This window comes from Eucyclogobius newberryi, unplaced genomic scaffold (genome assembly GCF_026437365.1).
Source record: "Eucyclogobius newberryi isolate DKJ021-1_F unplaced genomic scaffold, fEucNew1.0.hap1 SCAF_11, whole genome shotgun sequence".
Lineage (NCBI taxonomy): Eukaryota > Metazoa > Chordata > Actinopteri > Gobiiformes > Gobiidae > Eucyclogobius > Eucyclogobius newberryi.
Genome location: NW_027315735.1, coordinates 14,109,978 through 14,136,549, shown reverse-complemented (window position 1 = coordinate 14,136,549; position 26,572 = coordinate 14,109,978). Strand labels below are relative to the sequence as shown.

General features: G+C 46.1%; 2 protein-coding genes and 1 long non-coding RNA gene across 3 annotated transcripts in view; all 3 read right to left on the bottom strand.

Annotated features, from left to right (window-relative positions):
* Window positions 1–259: 259 nt before the first annotated feature.
* LOC140348562 (uncharacterized) lies at window positions 260–1,711 on the bottom strand. Its single transcript, XM_072434514.1, has 3 exons — window positions 1,693–1,711; window positions 448–1,259; window positions 260–322 (listed from the first exon to the last, which is right to left on the bottom strand). Exons 1-3 carry the CDS (start codon window positions 1,709–1,711, stop codon window positions 260–262), a joined length of 894 nt encoding a protein of 297 aa, XP_072290615.1.
* A 112-nt stretch (window positions 1,712–1,823) lies between these two features.
* The window catches only part of LOC140346858 (uncharacterized), a 29,736-nt gene continuing 4,987 nt past the window's right edge, over window positions 1,824–26,572 (bottom strand). The window contains exons 2-3 of the long non-coding RNA XR_011924340.1: window positions 1,971–2,045; window positions 1,824–1,897 (exon numbers count right to left, since the gene is read on the bottom strand). This is a non-coding gene — a long non-coding RNA (uncharacterized lncRNA). The remainder of the gene's footprint in view (window positions 1,898–1,970; window positions 2,046–26,572) is intronic.
* Window positions 18,301–22,016, bottom strand: LOC140347641 (uncharacterized). Its single transcript, XM_072434226.1, is given in 2 exon segments — window positions 18,301–21,047; window positions 21,050–22,016. Coding segments are annotated over 2 exon segments (3,714 nt in total).

Here is a 26,572-nt window from a genome sequence, read left to right as displayed (position 1 = left end):
CCTCGCACTAGTGGATGGGGTAACAGAAGGAGTAACTCCTGGGGGAGCTCTGCTCTTTGAACCCCTCATACTAGTAGATGGGGTAACAGAAGGAGTAACTCCCGGGGGCGCTCTACTCTTTAAACCCTTCACACTAGTGGATGGGGTAAAAGAAGGAGTAACTTCTGCGGGCGCTCTGCTCTTTAAACCCTTCACACTAGTGGATGGGGTAACAGAAGGAGTAACTTCTGTGGGCGCTCTGCTCTGTAAACCCCTCGCACTAGTAGATGGGGTAACAGAAGGAGTAACTCCTGGGGGAGCTCTGCTCTTTGAACCCCTCATACTAGTGGATGGGGTAACAGAAGGAGTAACTCCTGGGGGAGCTCTGCTCTTTGAACCCCTCATACTAGTGGATGGGGTAACAGAAGGAGTAACTCCTGGGGGAGCTCTGCTCTTTAAACCCCTTACACCATCGGCAACAACAACATTCACGCCAGTAATCTCAAATGGTTTTGAAACGTCTTCATAACCGCCAGCCAAAGCACTAAAATGACTGGACACAGCATCAATGCTTTTAAAATACACAACCACGCTCTTACCATCATAGTGTACCAAACCATCAGCACCGCGCGAATGTGAGTCGACCACTGCATATCGAACATTTTGTTTAATAACTGCGCAAGTGGTACCACCGAGCGTGAAAAGACATGTGTCATACAACGCAAACACCTGTTCTAAACCACAATCTAAGGTCACGCACAAGCCCATATCAATCATGTCGCTCTTTTCAACGTTTACATCCCCGGCAAGTGAATCACTGAAAGCAAATCTGAAACAACGACCATCTACAACCCACTCAGTTGGCAACTCCGAAACAAGTAGCAAGCCTTTAGTAAATCCACCTAGACGACGCTTCTTGTACAGTTCATCCCCGAGTTTCAAAACCCTGTCTAAATGCCTCTGTTCCCATGAAAACACACTGGACACTGTGTGCTTGGCTAAAGCCACCAGTGAAATCGCCATACACTGTAGACCGGCATAAAGGAACCGGCGATCATTCTGATTAAAGCTACCCCTAACCGCAGGAGGTAAAACATCAAGCTGGGACTTAGCTTTGTTGTCAGCTGGTGGGATGCTGTGTAGGGAAGGCTGACTGGTCACAGGAGGGCTGAGGCAAGGAGAAGGTTGTCTGCCGTATGTGGTCTTGGGAGGGCGGTGTGGAGAAGGCTGGGTTACTGGTGGGGGGCTGGTCTTCTTGAGAAGGACAACAACATTAGCGTCTTCAAATTACACAGATTGTCTATTCAGTCTTACTGCAATACAAAAGGTTTTGTTTCTGCTGCCTTAATATTTAAATAAATTAAACAATTAAGTTTGGACTTAAGTTGCAAAATCGACAAATTTGAATGACTATGGACCAAATGGGACTCATATCATGAATAATATGAGGCGAAAAGGTCTTTAGTCATCTTTTATTTTTGATTTCATATCTTATTTATTTCAGGGACAGTGCATACTAATAAACATATGCCAGAATTAGCCAACATTCTATTTTTCATATGTAATCAGCCTAAAAACAGGGAATAAAGAAATACAATAAAGCAATGACTTTCTGTTTGAGCAAAACAGGACCAAAGTTATAAAATAAAAACAAAAAATAAAAAGTATAATTAAGAATACACTAGCAATTAAGTATAAATAAACCATATTAACTCAACTGGTCTGTCAACATCCCTGGGGTCTCCTCCACATCTCCCACCTGTAGCCACAAACAACAAAAATGTATTACATTACATTCCGTACAAACTTCATTAAAAAACAAGAATAAAAAACAAACCTTGTCCTCCAGCAAAGCGTCCATCAAGACCACACTAGTGGGGGACGTCCCTGGTGTCACGTCTTCCACAACTGCCACCGCCTAGAAACAATTTAACATTATGAATAGGTAACAAACCATAAAACATTATGAAGCTCTTTAAACCCACACAAACCTGGTCCTCCTCCATCTCTGATGAGGAGCTGGCAGGTGAGCCGGGTCTCACCTCCAGAGCAGGTGCTGCCTCAGTCTGTGTAAAGAAAAGTTGCTTTTAGTCAACGTGTTTTCTAATCATTAACAGGGCAAATTAGGGATGTGCAATATTGGAAGAATCTAATTGCGACATTTTGGATAAGAATTTAATTAGATTCATGATTTGTTTCATTTAAGTTTCAACAATAGGATTGGGTTAATAGTTCACACTTAAACTTAAAGACTGAAATACGCTGATGAGCTGATAATCTATTAGACTCACACATCTAAACCATTGTTTGGCAGAATAATACAAATACCAAAAACTGTAGTCTTTGTGAGTTGCTAATTAGGTCCATTTAAATTGTGATTACAATTAGATTGAGGTTAATTTGGCGTCGCTAAAACAGTCTAAATGAGAACGGAATCAGGACTTGAGCCGTGCAGAGACTGGAAAAAAGCAGCACTAAAGCAGTTTTATACAAATACTAAACAACGTCTAAACCAGAACTAAAGTAAGTCAAAAGCTGAACTGAAGCAGGACTAAAAAAACAGTTCTATACCAATACTTAAAGTTTGAAGCAGAATTAAATCACAACTAAAGTCTATAGCTGGTTTAAAGTAAGGCTACAAAAGGACTAAGCAGGACTACACGGCATGGGAAAAATATGCAAGTCCAAATTTTCTTACAAGAATTACAATTAGATTTATGATAAATCTAATCTATGTTTTAACAATAACATTCTGTTAAAAGTTTACATTTAAGTCTAGAATGTAAAGTCTGAGTGTAAAGTCTCACCTGCCGCTGGGAGCGACGCCGCTTTGAGGCAGCAGGTTTGAGCAGCAGGTTTGATCCTCCTCCATCCAAGATGTGGAGGTGACGGGTGTTTGGCCTTTCACCACGTCTGCATAGGAGGGGCTGGCAGGTGAGCGACCTCTCACCTCCAAAACCGCCTACAGAATCACACACACATACACATAAGGAGTGAGTGGCATCTTGACATCTAAATATGAGCACATTGACACTGACCTGGCCCCCCTCTGATGCGGGTGAGGTGCTGGAAGGTGAGCCGTGTCTCACCTCCAGACGGGGAAAGGAGCGTGAACGTGAGCGGCGGTCCCTCACTTCCACAACAGGCTACAAAACACAAAACATAAGTGAGTTGTTATAAATGTCAGACATTAAATAAATGCGTTCATGCCACACACACCGTCTGCTCCTCTGTCCCCGATGTAATGGGAGGTGAGCGGGATCTCACCTCCAAACCAGGTGCTGCCTCAATCTTTGTTATAAAAAGTTGCCATTAGTCATAAAAAAAAAAAAAAAAATACAGGGCAAAAAACTGTACAAAAGGCTCACCTGACGCTGGGAGCGACGTTGCTTTGAGGCAGGTTTTAATGTCTCTCGCGAGACATCCTCCTCCATCCCGGATGTGGAGCTGGCAGGTGCGTGGCGTTTCCCTGCCATCCAAGATGTGGAGGTGACGGGTGTTTGGCCTTTCACCACGTCTGCATAGGAGGGGCGGGCAGGTGAGCGACCTCTCACCTCCAAAACCGCCTACAGAATCACACACACACAGAATGAGTGAGTGGCATCTTTTGACATGTAAATATGAGCACATTGACACTGACCTGGCCCCCCTCAGATGCGGATGAGGGATGCGGATGAGGTGCTGGAAGGTGAGCGGGGTCTCACTCCCAGACGGGGAAAGGAGCGTGAACGTGAGCGGCGGTCCCTCACTTCCACAACAGGCTACAAAACAAAAAACAAGTGAGTTATTACAAGTGTCAGACATTAAATAAATGCGTTCATGCTACACCCACCGTCTGCTCCTCTGTCCCCGATGTAATGGGAGGTGAGCAGGAGGGAATCACCTCCTCAGCCGTTGCCTCGACCGCTCCCCTGGGCTGGCACTTCCGGGCAACAGCTTTACGACGTCTCGCGTGAGACGTCTTTTTAAAAAGGAAAATGGTAACTTCGTTAAACATTTGCTACATCAAAGCACAAAATTATTATACACAACTCGACAGGAATTACCTTTTTTCCCTTTGGAAACGAGCGACTTGACTTCACAAAGCCAAGGCGAGATGGAACAATCTTGTTCATCTCCATCAAGATAGAGGGGTTGAACATTGTGGGCGAGAGGGGGATGGAGAAGACGCTCTCCACCTGTGGACATTAAGCAAATGTTTTAGCCCACAATATTAACACCAAGAATGCCACTCACATAAAGTCCTTATCCAAACTCACCTCGTTTTGAACCAGCCGAGCCCGGGGTCCCACAGGAGAGGTCTGCAGGGCCCTTGGCCGGTTCTTCTGTAACAGACAGAAAATCAAACCGTATTCAGAGATATAATAAGTCTGTTAATGATTTTTTTTATTCATCAGGAAGAAGTGAATCAGTCCCTCCACTCACAATCAAAGCTCTTTACATACAATACAATACAGGGTCATGGCCAATACACAGAACATTTTTGTCAACCAGGCCTCGTCAGTGAGGTAACATTGCACAAAGTGTCAAAATGTTTTGTTAGCTGACCAAAACAAACGCACGTTGTCCAAGTGGCAGAGCAGTGACGTGTTGTGACTGTGCAGTTTCCTTAGTGACCAGTGGTGTGTGACCTGGAACTTGTACAGTAATGCCTGTACAAGTTCCTCTTTAATGCTTTTTTGTTTGTTATCAGCGAGAGAGAGGTTAAGAGACACACACACAGATACACACACAACTTTCTGCGCCGTTCAACCAGTGTAAAGTCATCAGGGGGTGGAAGTGGCACAGGAATGGGATCGGTGTGAGCAGGTGACTCCAGTTGTATGTAGCAGGCCTGCCACAACAACTTCACGAAGATCAACATCCCATGATTGTCACTCAGATGAATCTGAGAGAGAGAAAAAAAACAATAAGCATTCATTACAAATAAACAGAGCTAAGGTTAGACTTTAGGACGGATCAGAGAGCTTCAACTGGTCTTTGAAAAGGAAAACACCAGAGTTTGTACAAAATGTAAGATAGGCTTCTCGTTTAATTTTAAGATATGCTGAGGAACTAAAGTACCGCCAATGGATTGATAAAGCTGTGCAAAGAGTCAGAGATAAAATGACTACTCACACCATCCTTGCTCCACAGCTCTCGGCGATTCATTGGGAAGTGCTCAGTCACCGGGAAGTAGTGGGTTTCTTTGTAAACAAACATGTAATCACATTAGATTTCTGTGTTAAATATATTATTGGTATATAATAAAAGTGTGTGCAGATTCACACGTCTGCACCAAAGCTGCAGGTATGAAAATTAGATTATACTGTGAACATACCCAAGTCCACTGCAACACTTTGAAACTTTTGCCTCAGAAGTGTTTGGGGCTCCACAACCTGAGCGATACGAGTCGGGAAGTCCATGACCACAACCTGTGTCAGATATGAACATGTTAACATCCGGTGAAGTGAAATCAAATGAATAGATTGAAATATTATAATAAGAAACCCTCTTACCTTCTTAAACCGTGCACAGAGGTAGCTAAGGAGATGGGCAAACGCCTTGCCAGCCTCGGTGACGGTACCAAAAGCTCCCAAGTCATTGCACGGAGCGAGGAGACACACCAGATCAGGCTCTGTTAAATGAAGTTTGAAGTCAGTATAGTTAAGCAGACAAGCTAAACTAAATTCGGCTAACACTTCACCTATGCGCAGTTTAGTCTTCTGCAGCTGATCATAGAGATCCTGAGATGAACCTCCAGGTGTCGAACTGAAGCCAAAGTAAAGACATCCCTCTGGCATCTCAACGAACCTCTCCTCCCGGGGTGCGTTTTAGGCAAACCCAGAAGAAAACATCTTTTGAAATTTAAATTATAAGTATATTTATATTCTGTCCGCCTGTGCAATACATTTAATTCAAAAATCTGTAAACCAAGTAGTAAAATAACTGCGGCCTCAGTTTGAAACACGCACGCACACACGCACACACACTGCCAAAACTGAACCAGGTCTAAACCAGGACTTGGACTTGGACTTGAAAACTTGAATCGAGACTAAAACAGGGACTAAATCTGGGCTTGTTTGAACACATACACTGGCAAATTCAACATTTAAGCACAAAATTAACTCAGCTTTGTATTAAAAAAAAAAACTTACCTTCGAGTAGAAGACCGCACGGTGAGACACTTTTCTTCGAGGAAGAAAAGTACCGAAAATATGACCTTATTGGACAAATAGATGCTAACTATCCGATGAAAGTTGATCCAAAAGTCCAAATATGGAATAATTCTGTGAAGAAATGAAACTCAGTCCAGCCAGAAACAGGAGCGAGTGAGACAGGAGGAGCAGACGCGCGCTTCAAAAGAGGGCAGAGTCATCGTTTGAACATTTAGACCAATCAGTTTGAAAGATGCATTTGGTTGGACCAATCAGAGCACAGAGACATAATGTGTTAAGAAAAGCTAGGAAATATTTGAAAACATGGAGTTCTCATGAAAAGTGAACATGAAGCCGCCATTTTGGAAATGCTGTCCTCTTGTTGGCCACTATCTTGGCCGCCATCTTTCTACTGTAACAGATCAAGTGTTATTGTGCACAACAGTATGTAAAATGAAAAATGAATATACATTTTCTTCAAATTACAGGAAGTACTGCTGAGACCTAACACAAAACTGACAGTGTAAAGAATAATTTGGCAAAATAAATGTTTGTAAGTAATATTTATTGTCAAATCATTGCTGCTGTGTAAATTATAGAGTTTGTCTCCCTGCTTGGAATATAAGTGACAGTGGTGGATCCAGGGGGGGTGCGCGGGGTTGGGTGCCCCTGTTTTTAAGATAGAAATGTATGTATTTTTTCTGCGTGAAACCCATGCAATATTACTTTATTATATATATATATTTTTTTTTTTTTTTTTTTTTTTTTTTTTGTAAAAAACTATAAATCCCTACGTCCGTGAATGCGATATCCGGTCACGTGGTTTACGTTTACAACACGTTACGCGCACGCAGCGTCACTACAGCCAATCACAGTTTGCCGCGGCCGGTACAAAAAAATGGCATGAAGTTTGGCTAAACAGGTTGAGCAATGGGTTAGAATACAGTAGACCCAGTTATCACCTGCAGTGATTTCACTTTAAAATGGTCAAATCATTTATCAGTCATAAAGTAAGAGACTGTTAGAGTACACTCCAAGCACGGGGACATTTTACAAAGTCTGGCTGGTAGAGCATCTTCAGTTCAGGACTCGGAAGAGTGCAAAGGGTTTTTCATATTGGTTTTGTCATTGGGTTTGTTTTAAATCAGAACACCAAGATTTACAACAATTATGTTATCAACATTTTTATTACCAGAGTTAAAGTGCCGTAAATATACTGTCACAAATGGGACAAACGGAAAATCTCTGAAATGTTCACATTTACGCTTCACACTTAAAGGCACAATGGACGATTTTTCGGCGATTTGAGAACGCAGGTGGAAGTGCACACGCGCACTCACCTGTGTGGACTGATACAACACACACGTACGTTTGCTTATTAGCGCGACGGAGCGCATCATCTCTCTCGTCTCGCATAGATTTCCGTCTTATGAGTCAGCTCGAACTGTCTTTCTCCGTCTTCATAGAGGGAACTATATTATGATAGATCAATGCGCTTAGACACAGGGAAACGTGCTGCTCATGGGGACAAGCCGCACGCGGCTGCAGGTGAGCGGTAGGTGAGTTTTATGATTGATACGTGGCAGGACTAATCGGCAGTCCACGCCACGAGGAAATAAGACTCAGATTTGGGCCAAAAAAATGGTCCATTCAACCTTTAAACAAACTCCTCCGTGGGCGATAAGTATCACACAAGCGGGGCATCAAAATGAATCCATATTTTTATTGTAAAGGCCCGTACAGACCGCGGCGGGCGAAGCGTCCAGTTTACATTCAAAGTCTATGTAAATGAGCGTCGAGCACGTCCTGCTTTTCCCGCGGTGCAATTTCTTCGTTTTTGCCACGCGATTGGTGCGTTTTCGTACGCTCTCGGCGCTTTGAGCGTGCGTATAAAAGCCCAAAGCGGCTGGCGCGACGTATTCAGGCTTCTGCAGCAGATGCGTCGCAGCAGCCAATCAGAGCTGACGTGATACGCACGACGCGGAAAAAGACCCAAAACAAACTAAACAAATAAAAAAAATCCTTTAAACGCAGCTCTTGGAGCAAATAATGATATTGACTAAACTCTGTTCAGCTCTGAAGTCTCTGCGGGTCCCAGACGGGCCCCGGGGCCCATCGCCTCCGCTTTTGGACTAAAGTTAATAAACCAAAGCCATGGTCCAACATTAAACTCCATTTACACCACGAGAAAAGCAACACAGTTGGATGCCGCTTGCGGCTTTAATTAGGCCCGAGCCCCAGCAGGGCGGAGGGCCTATTGCTCCCGCAACGCTGCCGAAGGCATGTTTGGTACCCCGTCGCCCCTGGCAAGTACAGTGAACTAGCCCATGCCGAAGGCATGGATCATGCATAGTTACTCCTACTATGACAGAAATAGTAAACAATGAGTGAATGGGCGTAGCCCATTCACTCATTGTTGACAACAGCAGCGCGAAGCGCTGCATTCCTCCAAAAACCCTCCTGGCATCGTCCCGTGCGCGAGAATCCATGCCGCAGGCATGGGCCATTCTTGTATCTGCTCAAATCAATGGAAGTCTATGGGGAGTGGGTGGGGCACCCCGACGGGAAAGGGAGTGACGAGCGCGTAAGCGCTCGTAATGATGATTCCACCCCATAGCGGCATCGGGAAGGCTTAGAGCTTTCAAACGATGTATAATTTGTTGTTATAGTGGAAACGGCTATATTGTTTTTGCTAAAAATATTATTATTAGGCCCGAGCGCCACAAGCTGGCGAGAGGCCTATTAATCTCGTAAGGCCGTGCGAAGCACGGCTGCGAAAGTGCGCACATAGTGCGCACGAAATCGAGCGCGAAGCGCTCGCCCACTTCCAAACAGTCACTAACGCACTCCTTCACTCATGCACGCCCCGTGCATACTAATTAGTAGTAGGAAAATGGAACATTACCGTTGTAAACGGGCGAAGCCCGTGCAAAAGTGCGCACTAAACGAGCACTTTACATTGAGATGACGACCGCGAAGCGGTCGTCATCCCCATATAAAGCACTCATTTGCGCTAAGTAGCTCACGAATACGTTCCCCATCTCTTGCATGTGCAAAAATTGAACATTATTACTGTATAGAGGGCCAAAAACACAAAGTGGGCGGAGCCCACTCAAAATTAACGAAAGTACCCGTCAGTGACCAGGGACCCACACCATGAGGTAGGAAAGCGCGAGCGCTTTCCGAAAATGTATAGTTTATGATATTTGAAAAATGGGAAACATTGTTTTCGCATCGGAATATTCTTCTTCTTCTTCTTCTTCTTCTTCTTCTTCTTCTTCTTCTTCTTCTTCTTCTTCTTCTTCTTCTTCTTCTTCTTCTTCTTCTTCTTCTTCTTCTTCTTCTTCTTCTTCTTCTTCTTCTTCTTCTTCTTCTTCTTCTTCTTCTTCTTCTTCTTCTTCTTCTTCTTCTTCTTCTTCTTCTTCTTCTTCTTCTTCTTCTTCTTCTTCTTCTTCTTCTTCTTCTTCTTCTTCTTCTTCTTCTTCTTCTTCTTCTTCTTCTTCTTCTTCTTCTTCTCGGGACCAACCCCCCTATTTTTCACCCAGTGAACATTGACGAAAAGTCACAAAAATGTTCACACCTCTAAAAATCGTGCCTCTCTACATTCTGGCTATTTCCCTTTTCTAAAATAAAAAAAATTGGCGCGTCAGCGCCCCCAAATGTACCAAAAATGCATTGAGAGATGGGAAATGACCCAAAAAAAAATCTGATCGTAGGATCATGAAATTTGGCGCAGAGGTAGATGGTGACAAGAGAAGTAAAAAATATTATTACGGCAACGCCGTCCGCCCAACCAAATGTCGGCCATATTGCTTCAAAAATGGCTAAACATGACTTCGGAGTTTTTCCAAACGTCGTACTTTTACGAACTCCTCCCAGGGCGTTGGCCCTAAAAAGCTGAAATTTGGTGAAAATGCTACTGAGGAGTGGGACATCAAAAGTTATCCAAATTACATTGATACCTCTCACGGTCTCTGTGCGGCGAAGCCGCAAACTGTAGCTAGAATTTCAGAAATCTCCCATATTTAAAATTTCTGCCGTTTGCGCGGATAAAGTCCGAATTGCGTCAAATTAGAATCAGTTGTTAAACTCTTTGCCCTAAACCTACTTGAAGTGAAATAAATTAATTTGGAGCCACAGCGCCCCCTACAGATTTTATATGGAGGTTAAATGTTTAGTTTTGCGAAATTTTATGAAATTTGACACACAACTCAATTTTGGCCTCCCCATCAAAAAAGTCAATGAGACCCATGTCATAATTGTTATGGCGTTGCCGTAGCAATGACCAAAACCTCCCTTGTTATTCCAATGGGGAAATCGCCAGAACATGTTTACACTTTAGACTTTCACAAACTCCTCCCAGGGCTTTAGCCCTATTAACCTGAAATTTGGTGAGGCTCATCTTCAGGGGTGGACCATCAAAAGTTATCCACATTTTTATTCAAAGAGTCACGGTGTCTGTGCGGCAAAGCCGCACATTTTGCCAAGAATTCAAAATAAAATTGCTTTTTGATGGTAAAACAAAGTGAGAAGATGTGACAGCTTCACAGATTCAGCAGTAGGCGTAATAAAAGGACAATTGGGGCGCGTTAGCGCCCCCTCCTCTTGCGGCGTGGCGGCGGCGTGGCGAGGGCCGATCATTGCCGCTTGCGGCTATATTTAGGCCCGAGCGCCACAAGCTGGCGAGAGGCCTATTAATCTCGTAAGGCCATGCGAAGCACGGCTGCGAAAGTGCGCACGTAGTGCGCACGAAATCGAGCGCGAAGCGCTCGCCCACTTCCAAACACTCACTAACGCACTCCTCCACTCATGCACGCCCCGTGCATACTAATTAGTTGTAGGAAAATGGAACATTACCGTTGTAAACGGGCGAAGCCCGAGCAAAAGTTCGCACTAAACGAGCACTTTACATTGGGATGACGACCGCGAAGCGGTCGTCATCCCCATATAAAGCACTCATTTGCGCTAAGTAGCTCACGAATACGTTCCCCATCTCTTGCATGTTCCGTGCATATAAGCATGTAATGCAAAAATTGAACATTATTACTGTATAGAGGGCCAAAAACACAAAGTGGGCGGAGCCCACTCAAAATTATCGAAAGTACCCGTCAGTGACCAGGGACCCACACCATGAGGTAGGAAAGCGCGAGCGCTTTCCGAAAATGTATAGTTTATGATATTTGAAAAATGGGAAACATTGTTTTCGCATCGGAATATTATTCTTTCTTTCTTTCTTTCTTCTTCTTCTTCTTCTTCTTCTTCTTCTCGGGACCAACCCCCCTATTTTTCACCCAGTGAACATTGACGAAAAGTCACAAAAATTTGCACACCTCTAAAAATCGTGCCTCTCTACATTCTGGCTATTTCCCTTTTCTAAAATAAAAAAAATTGGCGCGTCAGCGCCACCAAATGTACCAAAAATGCATTGAGAGATGGGAAATGACCCAAAAAAAATCTGATCGTAGAATCATGAAATTTGGCGCAGAGGTAGATGGTGACAAGAGAAGTAAAAAATATTATTACGGCAACGCCGTCCCCCGAACCAAATGTCGGCCATATTGCTTCAAAAATGGCTAATCATGACTTCGGAGTCTTTCCAAACGTCGTACTTTTACGAACTCCTCCCAGGGCGTTGGCCCTAAAAAGCTGAAATTTGGTGAAAATGCTACTGAGGAGTGGGACATCAAAAGTTATCCAAATTACATTGATACCTCTCACGGTCTCTGTGCGGCGAAGCCGCAAACTGTAACTAAAATTTCAGAAATCTCCCATATTTAAAATTTCTGCCGTTTGCGCAGATAAAGTCCGAATTGCGTCAAATTAGAATCAGTTGTTAAACTCTTTGCCCTAAACCTACTTGAAGTGAAATAAATTCATTTGGCGCCACAGCGCCCCCTACAGATTTTATATGGAGGTTAAATGTTTAGTTTTGCGAAATTATATGAAATTTGACACACAACTCAATTTTAGCATCCCCATCAAAAAAGTCAATGAGACCCATGTCATAATTGTTATGGCGTTGCCGTAACGATGACCGAAACCTCCCATGTTATTCCAATGGGGCCAGAACATGTTTACACTTTAGACTTTCACAAACTCCTCCCAGGGCGTCAGCCCTATTAACCTGAAATTTGGTGAGACTCATCTTCAGGACCATCAAAAGTTATCCACATTTTCATTCAAGAATTCAAAATAAAATTGCTTTTTGATGGTAAAACAAAGGGGAGAACATGTGACAGCGTCACAGATTCAGCAGTAGGCGTGATAAAAGGACAATTGGGGCGCGTTAGCGCCCCCTCCTCTTGCGGCGTGGCGGCGGTGTGGCGGCGGCGTGGCGAGGGCCGATCATTGCCGCTTGCGGCTATATTTTTTATTATTTTTCTTGTTCTTCTGCTTTTTGAGCTCTAATTTGACCCCCTGAACATGCTCAAAAACTCACCAAACTTTACCCAAAATTCAAAATCGGCGAAAAATTTTGTTTTTTCTGGGCCATTTTTTTTTTCGTTAAAAAATGCCGCGACAGCGCCACCGACAAAAGTCAAAATACATTGCGCCTATGGGAGACGCCCCGAGGTCAACTTTGTCGTAGAGCTACGAAATTCGGAACACGCATTCCTCTTGTGAGGACAAAAAACAAATATTATTGTGGCCACGCCCCCAGAATTACCCTATGCCCGCCATCTTCCTTTGAAAATGAAAACACGCTGTGTTAGCCATTTTGTTCACGTCAAACTTTGACGAACTCCTCCTAGGGCGTTTTGCCCACCGACTTCAAAATCGGCGGACGTCCTCTGGACAAGTGGGGCATCTAAAGTTATCCAATTTTTTGAGATACCTTTTACGGTCTGTGTGCGGCGCAGCCGCAAAGTTGGACAACTTATTTTGGGATATTGCAGATCTAAAAATTGTTCCCATTTGATCAAAACAAGTCCGATTAGGACCAAATTTGAATCAGTTGTTAAACTTTCTAGTTTGGACCAGTTTATGATGACAAAATTGAAATGGGCGCGATAGCGCCCCCTACAGAGTGACCTTTAAATTAACATTGAAGGTCAAAAATTAGTTTTACCAAAATTTTCTAAACTTTACCCAAAATTCTATTTTGGCGTCGCGATCAAAAAAGCCAATCAGACAAATGCCTTAATTTTTACGGCGTAGTCGTAGCGATGACATAAACCTCCCATGTTATCCCTATGGGAAAACCGCTAAATCTCTCGAATATCCACATTTTTATGTTTTACACTTTAACGAAGTCCTCCTAGGGCGTTTTGCCCACCGACCTCAAAATCGGTGTACGTCCTCTAGACAAGTGGGGCATAAAGTTATCCAAATTTTAAGGATAGCTTTTACGGTCTCTGTGCGACGGAGCCGCAAACATTTCCCAGAATTCTGACTATTTGGCCTTCAGAGTGGCCTATAAACAATAGAGTTTTTCCAAATGACATGATATTTTGCATTCTAATTTGCCATCCTGATCACAAAAGTATGAGAGCCAAAGTCATATTTTGTACGGCGTAACCGTAGCGATGACAGAAACATCCCATGTTATCCTTATGGGAAAATCGTAGAATCGCTCAAATCACCACATTTTTACGCTTCACACTTTAACAAACTCCTCCTAGGGCGATTGTCCGATCAAACTCATATTTGGGGAAAATCATCTACACAAGCGGGGCATCAAAAATTAGTCATATTTTGATTTTAAGTGCTACGGTCTCTGTACCGTGGAGCTGCAAATATACTGTCACAAATGGGAAAAACCCCAAATCCTTGAAATGTTCACATTTACGCTTCACACTTTAATGAACTCCTCTGTGGGCAATAGCTCGATCAAGCTCATATTTTGGGAAAATAATCTACACAAGCGGAGCATCAAAAGTTATCCATATTTTTATTCCAAGTGTCACGGTCTCTGTGCGCTGGAGCTGCACATTTGACCGACATTTGTGTTCATTTGCACTGGTTAAGCACAGCATTGTACATGTACAATGTGTCACTGTCTTAGTTCTTAGACAATTGCGTTAGCGCCAACGCTGTAAAATGCAGAGAGCAGAGTCGGAAGGCCGGCGGCCCGCGAGGGCCGTTGGATGCCGCTTGCGGCTTTAATATTCTTTCTTCTTTCTTCTTTCTTTCTTCTCGGGACCAACCCCCCTATTTTTCACCCAGTGAACATCGACGAAAAATCACAAAAATTTGCACACCTCTAAAAATCGTACCTCTCTACATTCTGGCTATTTCCCTTTTCTAAAATAAAAAAAATTGGCGCGTCAGCGCCCCCAAATGTACCAAAAATGCATTGAGAGATGGGAAATGACCCAAAAAAAATCTGATCGTAGAATCATGAAATTTGGCGCCGAGATGGTGACAAGAGAAGTAAAAAATATTATTACGGCAACGCCGTCCGCCCAACCAAATGTCGGCCATATTGCTTCAAAAATGGCTAAACATGACTTCGGAGTTTTTCCAAACGTCGTACTTTTACGAACTCCTCCCAGGGCGTTGGCCCTAAAAAGCTGAAATTTGGTGAAAATGCTACTGAGGAGTGGGACATCAAAAGTTATCCAAATTACATTGATACCTCTCACGGTCTCTGTGCGGCGAAGCCGCAAACTGTAACTAGAATTTCAGAAATCTCCCATATTTAAAATTTCTGCCGTCTGCGCGGATAAAGTCCGAATTGCGTCAAATTAGAATCAGTTGTTAAACTCTTTGCCCTAAACCTACTTGAAGTGAAATAAATTAATTTGGCACGACAGCGCCCCCTACAGATTTTATATGGAGGTTAAATGTTTATCTGAAATTTGACACAAAACTCAATTTTGGCATCCCCATCAAAAAAGTAAATGAGACCCATGTCATAATTGTTATGGCTTTGCCGTAGCGATGACCGAAACCTCCCATGTTATTCCAATGGGGAAATCACCAGAACATGCTTACACTTATAAATACTTTCACCAACTCCTCCTAGGGCGTCAGCCCTATTAACGTGAAATTTGGGGAGACTCATCTTCAGGTGTGGACCATCAAAAGTTATCCTAATTTTTATTCTAAGAGTCACGGTCTGTGCGTGAAAGCCGCACATTTTGCCAATAATTCAAAACAAAATCGCTTTTTGAATGGGGACCATAACATTTAGTTCTCCCAATATCGATCAGATTTTGCAAAAAAATATATTTTGGCTTTACAATAAAAAAGTCAAAGACACCCATGTCACATTTGTTACGGCTGTGCGCCATGTGTTTTAATAATGCCAACACGATTTGCTGCACTGTCCTTCCCCAGTTTTATCCCAATTTCCTGCTGCATCAATTATTGAACCTGATCATTTCTATCTGTGACAAGGCCAAACAACTCTATTGCAAGTGATAAAAAGACAGACCATTGGCATTTGTTAATTTAATAACTATGCAATAGATTAATCAATACATTTTACAGATCATTATATTGACAATGTAAAAACCATACATACAAAAAACAAGCTTTAAAAAGTAAAAAGGTGTAATGATAACAAAAAAATATAAAATATATAACAATGATGGTTGTTCTTTCTCAGCTTGTGATAAATGGGTCACAGCACCCTGGAAAAAAAGAAAAGATATGATTAGCATAGAATTTCAATACAGAATGTGTGTATGAAGACTATTCTATTTAAGGCCACCATAATGTCATTTCAGTGTCATTTGAATGATCTGATCTTAGTCTGCCTTCTCCCCCTCGACCTGTCCGGCATGGTTGAACCTGCCAGGGGTGTAGCCCCCCGCCGGCTTAAATCTGGGTATCATTAAAGGACACAAGCCCATCCACCACGGCAAGGTGTCAGACCACGGATGGGCCCCCTAAACTACCCACCCACCGCCCCCTAAATCACCCACCCACCCACCGCCCCCTAAACCACCCACAGACACCCACCCCCACACGCAACCACCCACAGACACCCACCCCCACACACAACCACCCACACACAACCCACCCACCCACCCAACCACCAACACCCAACCCACCCATCCCCACACCCAACCCACACACACACCACACAACACACACAGCCAGAGAGAGACATAGACAGAAAGACAGAGACATAGACAGAGACATAGACAGAAAGATAGAGACAGAGTGAGGGACATACAGAGCCAGAGTGACCGAAAGAGACAGCCAGAGCCAGAGAGATAGAGCCAGAGAGACAACCAGAGCCAGAGAGACAGCAAGAGCCAGAGAGACAGCCAGAGCCAGAGAGACAGCCAGAGCCAGAGAGACCGCCAGAGAGACAGCCAGAGAGACAGCCAGAGCTAGAGCCAGAGAGAGAGAAAAACAGAGACATAGACAGACATAGACAGACAGAGACGGAAAGACCGAGACAGAGTGGCAGACAGACAGAGACAGAGTGACAGAAAGAGACAGACAGAGTGACAGAAAGAGACAGAGTGACAGACAGACAGAGACAGAGTGACAGACAGACGGAGTGACAGACAGACAGACGGAGTGACAGACAGACAAAGACAGAGTGACAGACAGAGACAGAGTGAGAGACAGACAGAGTGACAGACAGACAGACAGAGTGACAGAGAGTGACAAGACAGACACAGAGTGACAAGACAGACAGACAAAGACAGAGTGACCGACAGAGACAGAGTGACCGACAGAGACAGAGTGACCCACAGAGACAGAGTGACAGACAGAGTGACAGAGAGTGACAAGACAGACACAGAGTGACAGACAGAGACAGAGTGACAGACAGAGACAGAGTGACAGACAGACACAGACAGACAAAGAGACAACCAGACAGACAGAGGGAGCCAGACAGACAGAGGGAGAGAGAGACAGCCAGAGAGAGAGTCAGAGAGAGAGAGCGAGAAAGATAGAGACAGACATGGAGCAAGACACAGATGAGTGGGAGAGAAAGACGTGCACACAGACATGAGAGACATACTATACTACAATACACTACAAAAGGAGACTAATTTCCCTTTGTGGATAATAAATGCAATGCTGTGCTATGCTAACCTATCCTGCAACTCAAACGAGGGTGAGTGAGATGGGGTGTGACTCAACTATTCTGGGAAGAACTGAAAACAACCCAAGACACATGCCTGAGGGTGCCATTAACAATAAGCAAGCGTTAAAGACCCAACGCAGCACGTGAAGAACCAACGCAGCACGTGAAGAACCAACGCAGCACGTGAAGTCCCAACGCAATGAAGCACGTGAAGTCCCAACGCAACACGTGAAGTCCCAACGCAACACGTGAAGTCCCAACGCAACACGTGAAGTCCCAACGCAACACGTGAAGTCCCAACGCAGCACGTGAAGTCCCAACACAGCACGTGAAGTCCCAACGTAACACGTGAAGTCCCAACGCAGCACGTGAAGTCCCAACGCAGCACGTGAAGTCCCAACGCAGCACGTGAAGTCCCAACGCAGCACGTGAAGTCCCAACGCAATAAAGCACATGAAGTCCCAACGCAGCACGTGAAGTCCCAACGCAATAAAGCACATGAAGTCCCAACGCAGCACGTGAAGTCCCAACGCAGCACGTGAAGTCCCAACACAATGAAGCACGTGAAGTCCCAACGCAGCACGTGAAGTCCCAACGCAACACGTGAAGTCCCAACGCAGCACGTGAAGTCCCAACGCAGCACGTGAAGTCCCAACGCAGCACGTGAAGTCCCAACGCAATGAAGCACGTGAAGTCCCAACACAGCACGTGAAGTCCCAACGTAACACGTGAAGTCCCAACGCAGCACGTGAAGTCCCAACGCAATGAAGCACGTGAAGTCCCAACGCAATGAAGCACGTGAAGTCCCAACGCAGCACGTGAAGTCCCAACGCAGCACGTGAAGTCCCAACGCAACATTTGAAGTCCCAAAAGTATTATTTTTGGAAGGAAAAGCCCCAACAAATTCTGTGCCCAAAAATACACAAAGTAAAAAAAAAAGGAAAGACCACGGTGAGCCAGCCAACATAAAATAAGGACGAAACTCTGGTCAGGCCAACCCGATATAGGGCCGTAGAAGCTGCCAGAGCGCCGCTGTCCCTACGCTAACATTAAAAACAACCCCTAAACTTTCCCTAGAGAAAATTAAAGCGAAAACAGGACGTCTGGACCCACCAGGCCAAACAAAAATACATTCAGATACGTCTGGAGGATAAATGAAAAAGAAAGAAAAGAAAAGAAAAGATCATATTTTTATACACGTTTAAAAGTACAAAAGAGTCCCTCATGATCGCTGTAGTAAGTTGGCACCACAACAACTTCTACTTCAAAGTGTGTAGATTTGATGTATAGATGGTCAATTATTGTGCCCCTTTCTGTGGTGGGAGATGAGACATGCTGAGTGAAACCTTTATCGAGCATGAAGTTTGAAAGGTTTGAAGCCTTCAAGAGGTTCTCATTGAAATCTCCCACAACTGCAACATTTTCACTTTGTGAACTCAGCCAACACAAGAACCTTTCCAAGTTGTACTTAAATAGAGACATGGGGTATGATGGTGGGCGATAAATGCATGCTACCATCATGTCAAACTCTGAACAATGAAAAGCCAAACATTCTAAATCAAATGGTGGTGTTGTGATTTCATAGATGTAGTGGTCATCACAGTAGATGCCAACTCCACCATGCTGTTGGCTCTGCAATGAAAGCAGAGGAGGGTGCTGGCTGTGATAGGATAGACTACGAGGTTGACTATAGAAGGAATAGTTTTCCATTTGGATGGTATGGAATGGAAAACCATCGGTCAACCATGTTTCTGCCACAGCGCAGATGTTGGGCTGCAACCTTCGGACAGATGATGCAAGATCTGAAATATGTTGCTCCAAGCCTCGCACATTGTTAAACAAGACCGTAACAACATCACCCTCATGTCTCACAGGTGTAGGTTCCACAATAAATGGAGGCATGCGCTCCATTGCAAGTTTAACTGACTCATTGCAGTATATAAGCGTCTCGCTAAGATCTTGGATTATGAGTCCTTTTAAACTTCTAACACGACTTAAGGCAACATACGCCTGTCCTGCAGTGAAGACCCCCTTCAAACAAATCACAGCTCTATCTAAGGTCATTCCCTGCACTTTGTACACTGTAATGGCCCAGGCAAGTCTGAGAGGAAACTGGCGACGTTTCTCTCCTCTTTTAGTAGCCATTTCTTCCTCTGGTTCAATAAGAGTGGAACCAACAAGATCTGCTGGCCCCTGACTCCGACGCCTTCTTTGCACACCAACTGTTGGGTCATCAAAAGTAACATAAACTGCTACAGGTAGGCGCAAATTATTTGGATTTTCAATGTGTGTAACAGTGCCACACACGCCATTAACAAGACCATCAACAGGATCAACATTTTTACAAAGCATGACCCTTGCATTCTTGGCAATTTCAAGTGTGGCTTCCAGATTGGTGTGTGTTGCATTGCCATTTTTCTCAAATGAAAAATCTTGGGCATACATTGTAATGTAGTCCGAGTCAAGTTGTTTCAGCCGTTCAATATTGTGCGCATAAACTTGGGATCTCCTGGCAAAGATGTGTAGATCAGGAGTCTCTTCGCCCGTTTCCCGTTGTCTCAAGGCCTCCAAGTCCCTTCTGCGCAGTTGCGTACCTTTAGAACGCAACCTCAAGCGATTTAGCAACTGTGCAAAGGGGACATCCTTTTGCCGCATGATTGTTTTAAGTTCTGCAACCTTGAACAGACCATTCCACAAATCACCTATGTCAAGAGGGATGAACAAAGCTTGACCATAGACTGGAGATAACTGATAAAAATCTCCGACAGCTAGAATGCAAACCTTTCCAAATGGGGAGAAGTCACCAGTCTGTTTTATTTGCCGCAACCTCCCATGAATGTAGGCCAGTAACTTGTGATGTACCATGGAGATTTCATCAATGATCAGGATCATAAGGTCACTGTACTTGGCACGCAATGAATTAAGCTTATCATCACCCAGCGGAGAGTAGGGAAGTGTGACGTTTATCCCTATGTTAAATGTTGAATGGATTGTTGCTGCATTCAAGTTATAAGCTGCTATGCCTGTTGGTGCAGTTATTAAGACTGATACCTTATCTGGTTGACTACAAGTTGGCGCCAAGATCCGAGTTGCGTCATAGTGAATAGCTCTAATAAGGTGACTTTTTCCTGTTCCAGCACCACCTGTGACAAAGACATGAAATGGCTCTTGCTCCTTCCCTGATACCTTGTCTACACACCATTGCCGTATTTGATAGAATATGGACAGCTGCTCTTCATTTAGAGATCGGATTAAAGCTAGACCTTCACTTCGGGGCAAGTTGTTCAACTTTTCCAGGCGACAAACATCCTCGGTACGTATTGCTAAATCAGGAATTATTGGAGTCGGGTCTTGTTCCGATGGATCCTTCCGCTGTTGATTTTCAAAAGCTTCTTGTTTTGACTCCAATCGTTGAACTTCTTGCTCTGGACAAAGCTGGCCCCATGCATCTTCTAAAAGGTCATCATTAGCCATTATTTCTTGAAGGTCATCAAAGTTTTCAGGTTGTGCCTCAAACCTATTTCTATTGGCATCCACGATTGAACTAACAGAATGCAGCGTTCCATCACTGAACTGAACTGAGCCACTGGCATAGAATTGCTGAAAGCTTTCATATCTCAATGGTTTAAGTTCATCATCTTTACGGTATGGCAAAAACAACTGAAGCAGACTTTGATGGAATACTTTAGGATTCTTGTTTTCCAAAAAACGTGCATAATGAGCAACGGCTGGTTTTCCCCGTGTTCGTTTTACAACGCTGCCTAATCCCTTTTGTAGTGGAATGGCATTTTTGCATCTTTCAGTTGAAGGAAGAGCACGGTACTCTGAAGCAAATGTGCATATGCACATGTCATTAAAGGTGGTATTGTTTGGTCTGTTCTTGTATCGATCAACAAGATTTGTCATCCACATGTTGTCTGGTGTTGTTGAATCCGAAAGTTCAGTCGAACAACTTTGTCACCCGTTGGCACAAAGACTACTTTTCGAGAACATTCCTTCAAATGCATATTTGACAGACGATATACAGCTTCTTGAGCAGACACTTCCCGATTATGGAGGTAAGCAGTTCCCATCTTTTTCATTGAGTCTTTTGCATCAAGGTTACCTTTTTTAGCTTCCAATGCAGCATTGCGCAGCAACAACCCCATTTGTCGCTCTACTTTGGAAATGTAAGAAATAATGTATACAATACACGCCCATGGATCAGCAACCAACTGAATGTCCAGATTGGCCTTATGACTTTTCAACAACGGGTCATTCCAATTATTAATATAGAGCTCATCAAGCTCCCTCTTTAAAATAACTTGAGTATTGCCCCCTAATCTTTTCAAAGCCTCCTCCATGGTGGCCTGGGTGGGACCCAAAGATTCAAACAATCTAGCCACCAAACCGTAGGGGTTGTTGTCATCTTTACATGCATTTTTAATGGCAGTCATAATTGCTTTAGCACGTTCTCTAGTCATGCGGTTTGGCGTTAAACAAGTGCAATTTTTATCTTCTTCCTTCAGGTCACACTTCTTGCATTTTTCCTTTGGGTCCTTTTTCTTGATAAATGTACGCATTGATGGCGGTCTGGGGAAATTGAAGCGACAAACAGTATTACCCTTTTTGCACGATTTAGAGTGCCGCTTTGAATGTTGCTGCACAGACGTAACCAATTCCAACAGCTCATCATCATCTTTTGGTAGTCTGCAGGTCACATATCTGTCAACAAACGCCACAACCTCTTCGTCGGGGTCCACCCCAATCCTCGGCGCCCCCTTTACCCAAAACAAGCAATGTACGTGAGGGGAGCCTCTTTGCTGAAACTCTACGCGGTAAAAGTAGTCAAGAACATTTCCTATTGGCTCAGCCTTAGACAAGATGACATCATTTAGAAAAGCATGCCAACGGTGATCAAACATCATTGCTGCCACAACTGAATTGCGTCTCAAAATCACATCTCTCCTCCCACGTCAAGCCTTCAACAGTAACTTGTCTCCCCTCTATTTTTAAAAGGGTTTCAAGAAGCTCTCCCCATCTGAGATCTGCTGAACTAAAAGAGCAGAACCAAGTAGGCAACCCAAGCTGATGCAAACAAGTGTAGGGTAACATACTAGTACAAGTACTGTAAGGTTATGAATGTCCACCCACTTGTAAAGGGGGCGGGGCATTCAGGTTTGATATTGATTAAAGAATTGCTCAAGAATTCAAACATGACACACTGCCTAAGTGTGGGTAAGTTTGAATCGTATTTTTAAGAGAAGAATGGGGCACCAGCCGGATAATCGGCAATTTAACAACTCTAATATCAGATATCTAGATTAATTAATTAATTAGAAATTAATTTGCTCGTTGATCTAAAGGTTTGAGGACGTAACCGTGACATTGACCCCTTTTCTGGAAATGAAGGAACACTTAACCAAATGTGGGTTATGAAGATTTAATGACCAAAGAATTAAACAGATAAATATGAATCAGGAATATGCAAATGAGTCGATAACAGATGGAAAACACTAGACATGATGGTTCTAGATCTATCTAGGTGTATGCAAGAGTTAACTCTCAGATGAAATTCAGCCAGCCTGTGAGGTGCATTCATACGAACGGAACCAGAAGCTGTGATCCTGAGGAGACGGGCCTGTGTGGGGTCCAAGGGCCTGCTTGGGGTCCAAGGGCCTGCGTGGGGTCCAAGGGCCTGCTCTGGAGTTTGGCTCTGACGTTGTCTGGCCAAAGAAGGACTGGATCGGTTCTGCGATCTGCGTTCCCGAATGAAAAGGCCGTCGTGCTGCTCCACCGATGTGGCTGATCTAAAAGGCTGTGGACTTGAAAAAGTTGCAAAAGGTCCTTGCTTGATTTTGCGTGATGCAGCATCAATCACGTTTTTAAAAACGGGCACAGGTTTCATAGTTCCGGGAGGGAACATTAGCTTCTCTTGGAAAAGTCTTTGTCCCGTAGCGTAGCATCGCTCACGCTAACTAGGCCCGAGGCCTGCTCCCAAGGCCTCATGGACCTTGCTGGTGGGACCCTGGATGAAGGGTCGAGCTTCAAAAGAAACTCGGATGGAACTACCTCTCCTTGAACCGACACCTTAACGTGGTGGAGGGGTTTGAGTGCCCGAATGATCCCGGGAGCTATGTTGTCGGGGGCTTCATGCCCCTGGTAGGGTCTCCCAAGGCAAACAGGTCCTAGGTGACGGGTCAGACAAAGATTGGTTCAGAAGCCTCTTATGACGACGACACGAACAAGGCTGTTTACGTCGCCCGGATCGGCGTCACCGGGGCCCCATCCTGGAGCCAGGCCTGGGATGGGTGCTCCATGGCGAGCGCCTGGTGGCCGGGTCTTACCCCACGGGGCCCGGCCGGGCACAGCCCGAAAGAGCGACGTGGGGCCGCCCTCCCGTGGGCCCACCACCCGCAGGAGGATCCATAAGGGGCCGGTGCAGAGAGATCTGGGCGGCAGTCGATGGCAGGGGCCTCGGCGACCAGATCTCCAGACACAGAGACTAACTCTGGGGACATGGAATGTCACCTCGCTGGGGGGGAAAGAGCCTGAGCTTGTGCAGGAGGTTGAGCGATACCGACTAGATATAGTCGGCCTCACCTCCACGCACAGTTTGGGCTCTGGAACCCATCTCCTCGAGAGGGGCTGGACGCTCCACTTCTCTGGTGTTGCCCGCGGGGAGAGGCGGCGGGCTGGTGTGGGCTTGCTGATAGCCCCTCAGCTCAGCCGCCACGTGTTGGAGTTTACCCCGGTGAACGAGAGGGTCGCGTCCCTCCGCCTTCGGGTGGGGGACAGGTCTCTCACTGTTGTGGCGGCCTACGGGCCGAACAGCAGTGCAGAGTACCCGGCCTTCTTGGAGTCCTTGGGAGGGGTACTGGACAGTGCACCGACCGGGGACTCCGTTGTTCTACTGGGGGACTTCAACGCCCACGTGGGCAATGACAGTGACACCTGGAGAGGGGTGATCGGGAAGAACGGCTTCCCCGATCTGAACCCGAGCGGTGTTCAGTTATTGGACTTCTGTGCTAGCCACGGATTGTCCATAACGAACACCATGTTCAAGCACAAGGGTGTCCATCAGTGCACATGGCACCAGGACACCCTAGGCCGGAGGTCAATGATCGACTTTGTTGTCGTGTCATCAGAACTCCGGCCGCGTGTCTTGGACACTCGGGTGAAGAGAGGGGCAGAGTTGTCAACCGATCACCACCTGGTGGTGAGTTGGATCCGCTGGCGGAGGAGGAAGCCGGACAGACTTGGCAGACCCAAGCGCATTGTGAGGGTCTGTTGGGAACGTCTAGTGGAGCCCTCTGTCAGTAGGATATTCAACTCGCACCTCCGGGAGAGCTTCTCCCATGTCCCGGGGGAGGTTGGGGACATTGAGTCCGAGTGGACCATGTTCTCCGCCTCCATTGTTGATGCGGCTGCTCGGAGTTGTGGTCGCAAGGTCTCCGGTGCCTGTCGTGGCGGCAACCCCCGAACCCGGTGGTGGACACCGGAAGTAAGGGATGCCGTCAGACTGAAGAAGGAGGCCTATCAGGCCACTCTGGCTTGTAGGTCTCCGGAGGTCATCGACGGGTATCGGCAGGCCAAGCGAGCCGCGGCTCGTGCTGTCGCAGAGGCAAAAACCCGGGCCTGGGAGGAGTTCGGGGAGGCCATGGAGGAGGACTATCGGTCGGCACCAAAGAAATTCTGGCAAACCGTCCGGCGCCTCAGGAGGGGGAAGCAGTGTCTCACCAACACCGTTTACGGTGCGGGTGGAGGCCTGCTGACCTCGACTGGGGATGTCGTCGGACGGTGGAAGGAATACTTTGAGGATCTCCTTAATCCCTCAGTCACGTCTTCCGAAGAGGAAGTAGAGACCGGGTACTCGGAGGCTGGCTCATCCATCACCCAAGCTGAAGTCACTGAGGTTGTTCGCAAACTCCTCGGTGGCAGGGTTCCGGGGGTGGATGAGATCCGCCCTGAGTACCTAAAGTATCTGGATGTTGTCTTGGTTGACACGTCTCTGCAACATCGCGTGGCGTTCGGGGACCGTGCCTCTGGACTGCCAGACCGGGGTGGTGGTCCCTCTGTTCAAGAAGGGGGACCGGAGGGTGTGTTCCAACTACAGAGGGATCACACTCCTCAGCCTCTCGGGTAAGGTCTATTCCAAGGTACTGGAGAGGAGAATCCGACCGATAGTCGAACCTCGGATTCAGGAGGAGCAGAGTGGTTTTCGTTCCGGTCGTGGAACACTGGACCAGCTCTATACCCTCCATCGGGTGCTCGAGGGCTCATGGGAGTTTGCCCAACCAGTCCACATGTGCTTTGTGGATCTGGAGAAGGCTTTCGACCGTGTCCCTCGGGGTGTCCTTTGGGGGGTGCTCCGGGAGTACGGGGTCCGGGGCCCTTTGCTCAGGGCTGTCCGGTCCCTGTATGACCGGAGCAGGAGCTGTGTTCGCATTGCCGGCAGTAAGTCAGACCTGTTCCCAGTGCATGTTGGACTCCGCCAGGGCTGCCCTTTGTCACCGGTTCTGTTCATAATTTTTATGGACAGAATTTCTAGGCGCAGTCAGGGGTCGGAGGGTGTCCGGTTTGGGGACCACAGGATCTCATCTCTGCTGTTTGCAGACGATGTTGTCCTGATGGCTCCATCAAACCCGGACCTGCAACATGCACTGGGACGGTTTGCAGCCGAGTGTGAAGCGGCTGGGATGAGAATCAGCACCTCCAAATCCGAGGCCATGGTTCTCGACCGGAAAAAGGTGGCTTGCCCTCTCCAGGTGGGTGGGGTGTCCTTGCCCCAAGTGGAGGAGTTCAAGTATCTCGGGGTCTTGTTCACGAGTGAGGGAAGGATGGAGCGTGAGATCGACAGGCGGATCGGTGCAGCGGCTGCAGTGATGCAGTCGCTGCATCGGACCGTTGTGGTAAAGAGGGAGCTGAGCCGAAAGGCAAAGCTCTCTATTTACCGGTCGGTCTACGTTCCTACCCTCACCTATGGTCATGAGCTTTGGGTAGTGACCGAAAGAACAAGATCGCGGATACAAGCGGTCGAAATGAGTTTCCTCCGCCGTGTGGCTGGGCGCTCCCTTAGAGATAAGGTGAGGAGCTCGGCCACACGGGGGGAGCTCGGAGTAGAGCCGCTGCTCCTCCACGTCGAGAGGAGCCAGCTGAGGTGGCTCGGGCATCTGTTTCGGATGCCTCCTGGGCGCCTCCCTCGGGAGGTGTTTCAGGCATGTCCCACCGGGAAGAGGCCCCGGGGAAGACCCAGGACACGCTGGAGAGACTATGTCTCTCGGCTGGCCTGGGAACGCCTCGGGATCCCCCCGGAGGAGTTAGAGGAAGTGTCTGGGGAGAAGGAAGTCTGGGAGTCCCTTCTCAGACTGCTGCCCCCGCGACCCGGCCCCGGATAAAGCGGCAGAAGATGGATGGATGGATGGAACTCGCTCTGGAGCTCGGATGGAACTGGTCTGTAACTCCCTGCACTTTCCTTTGTCTT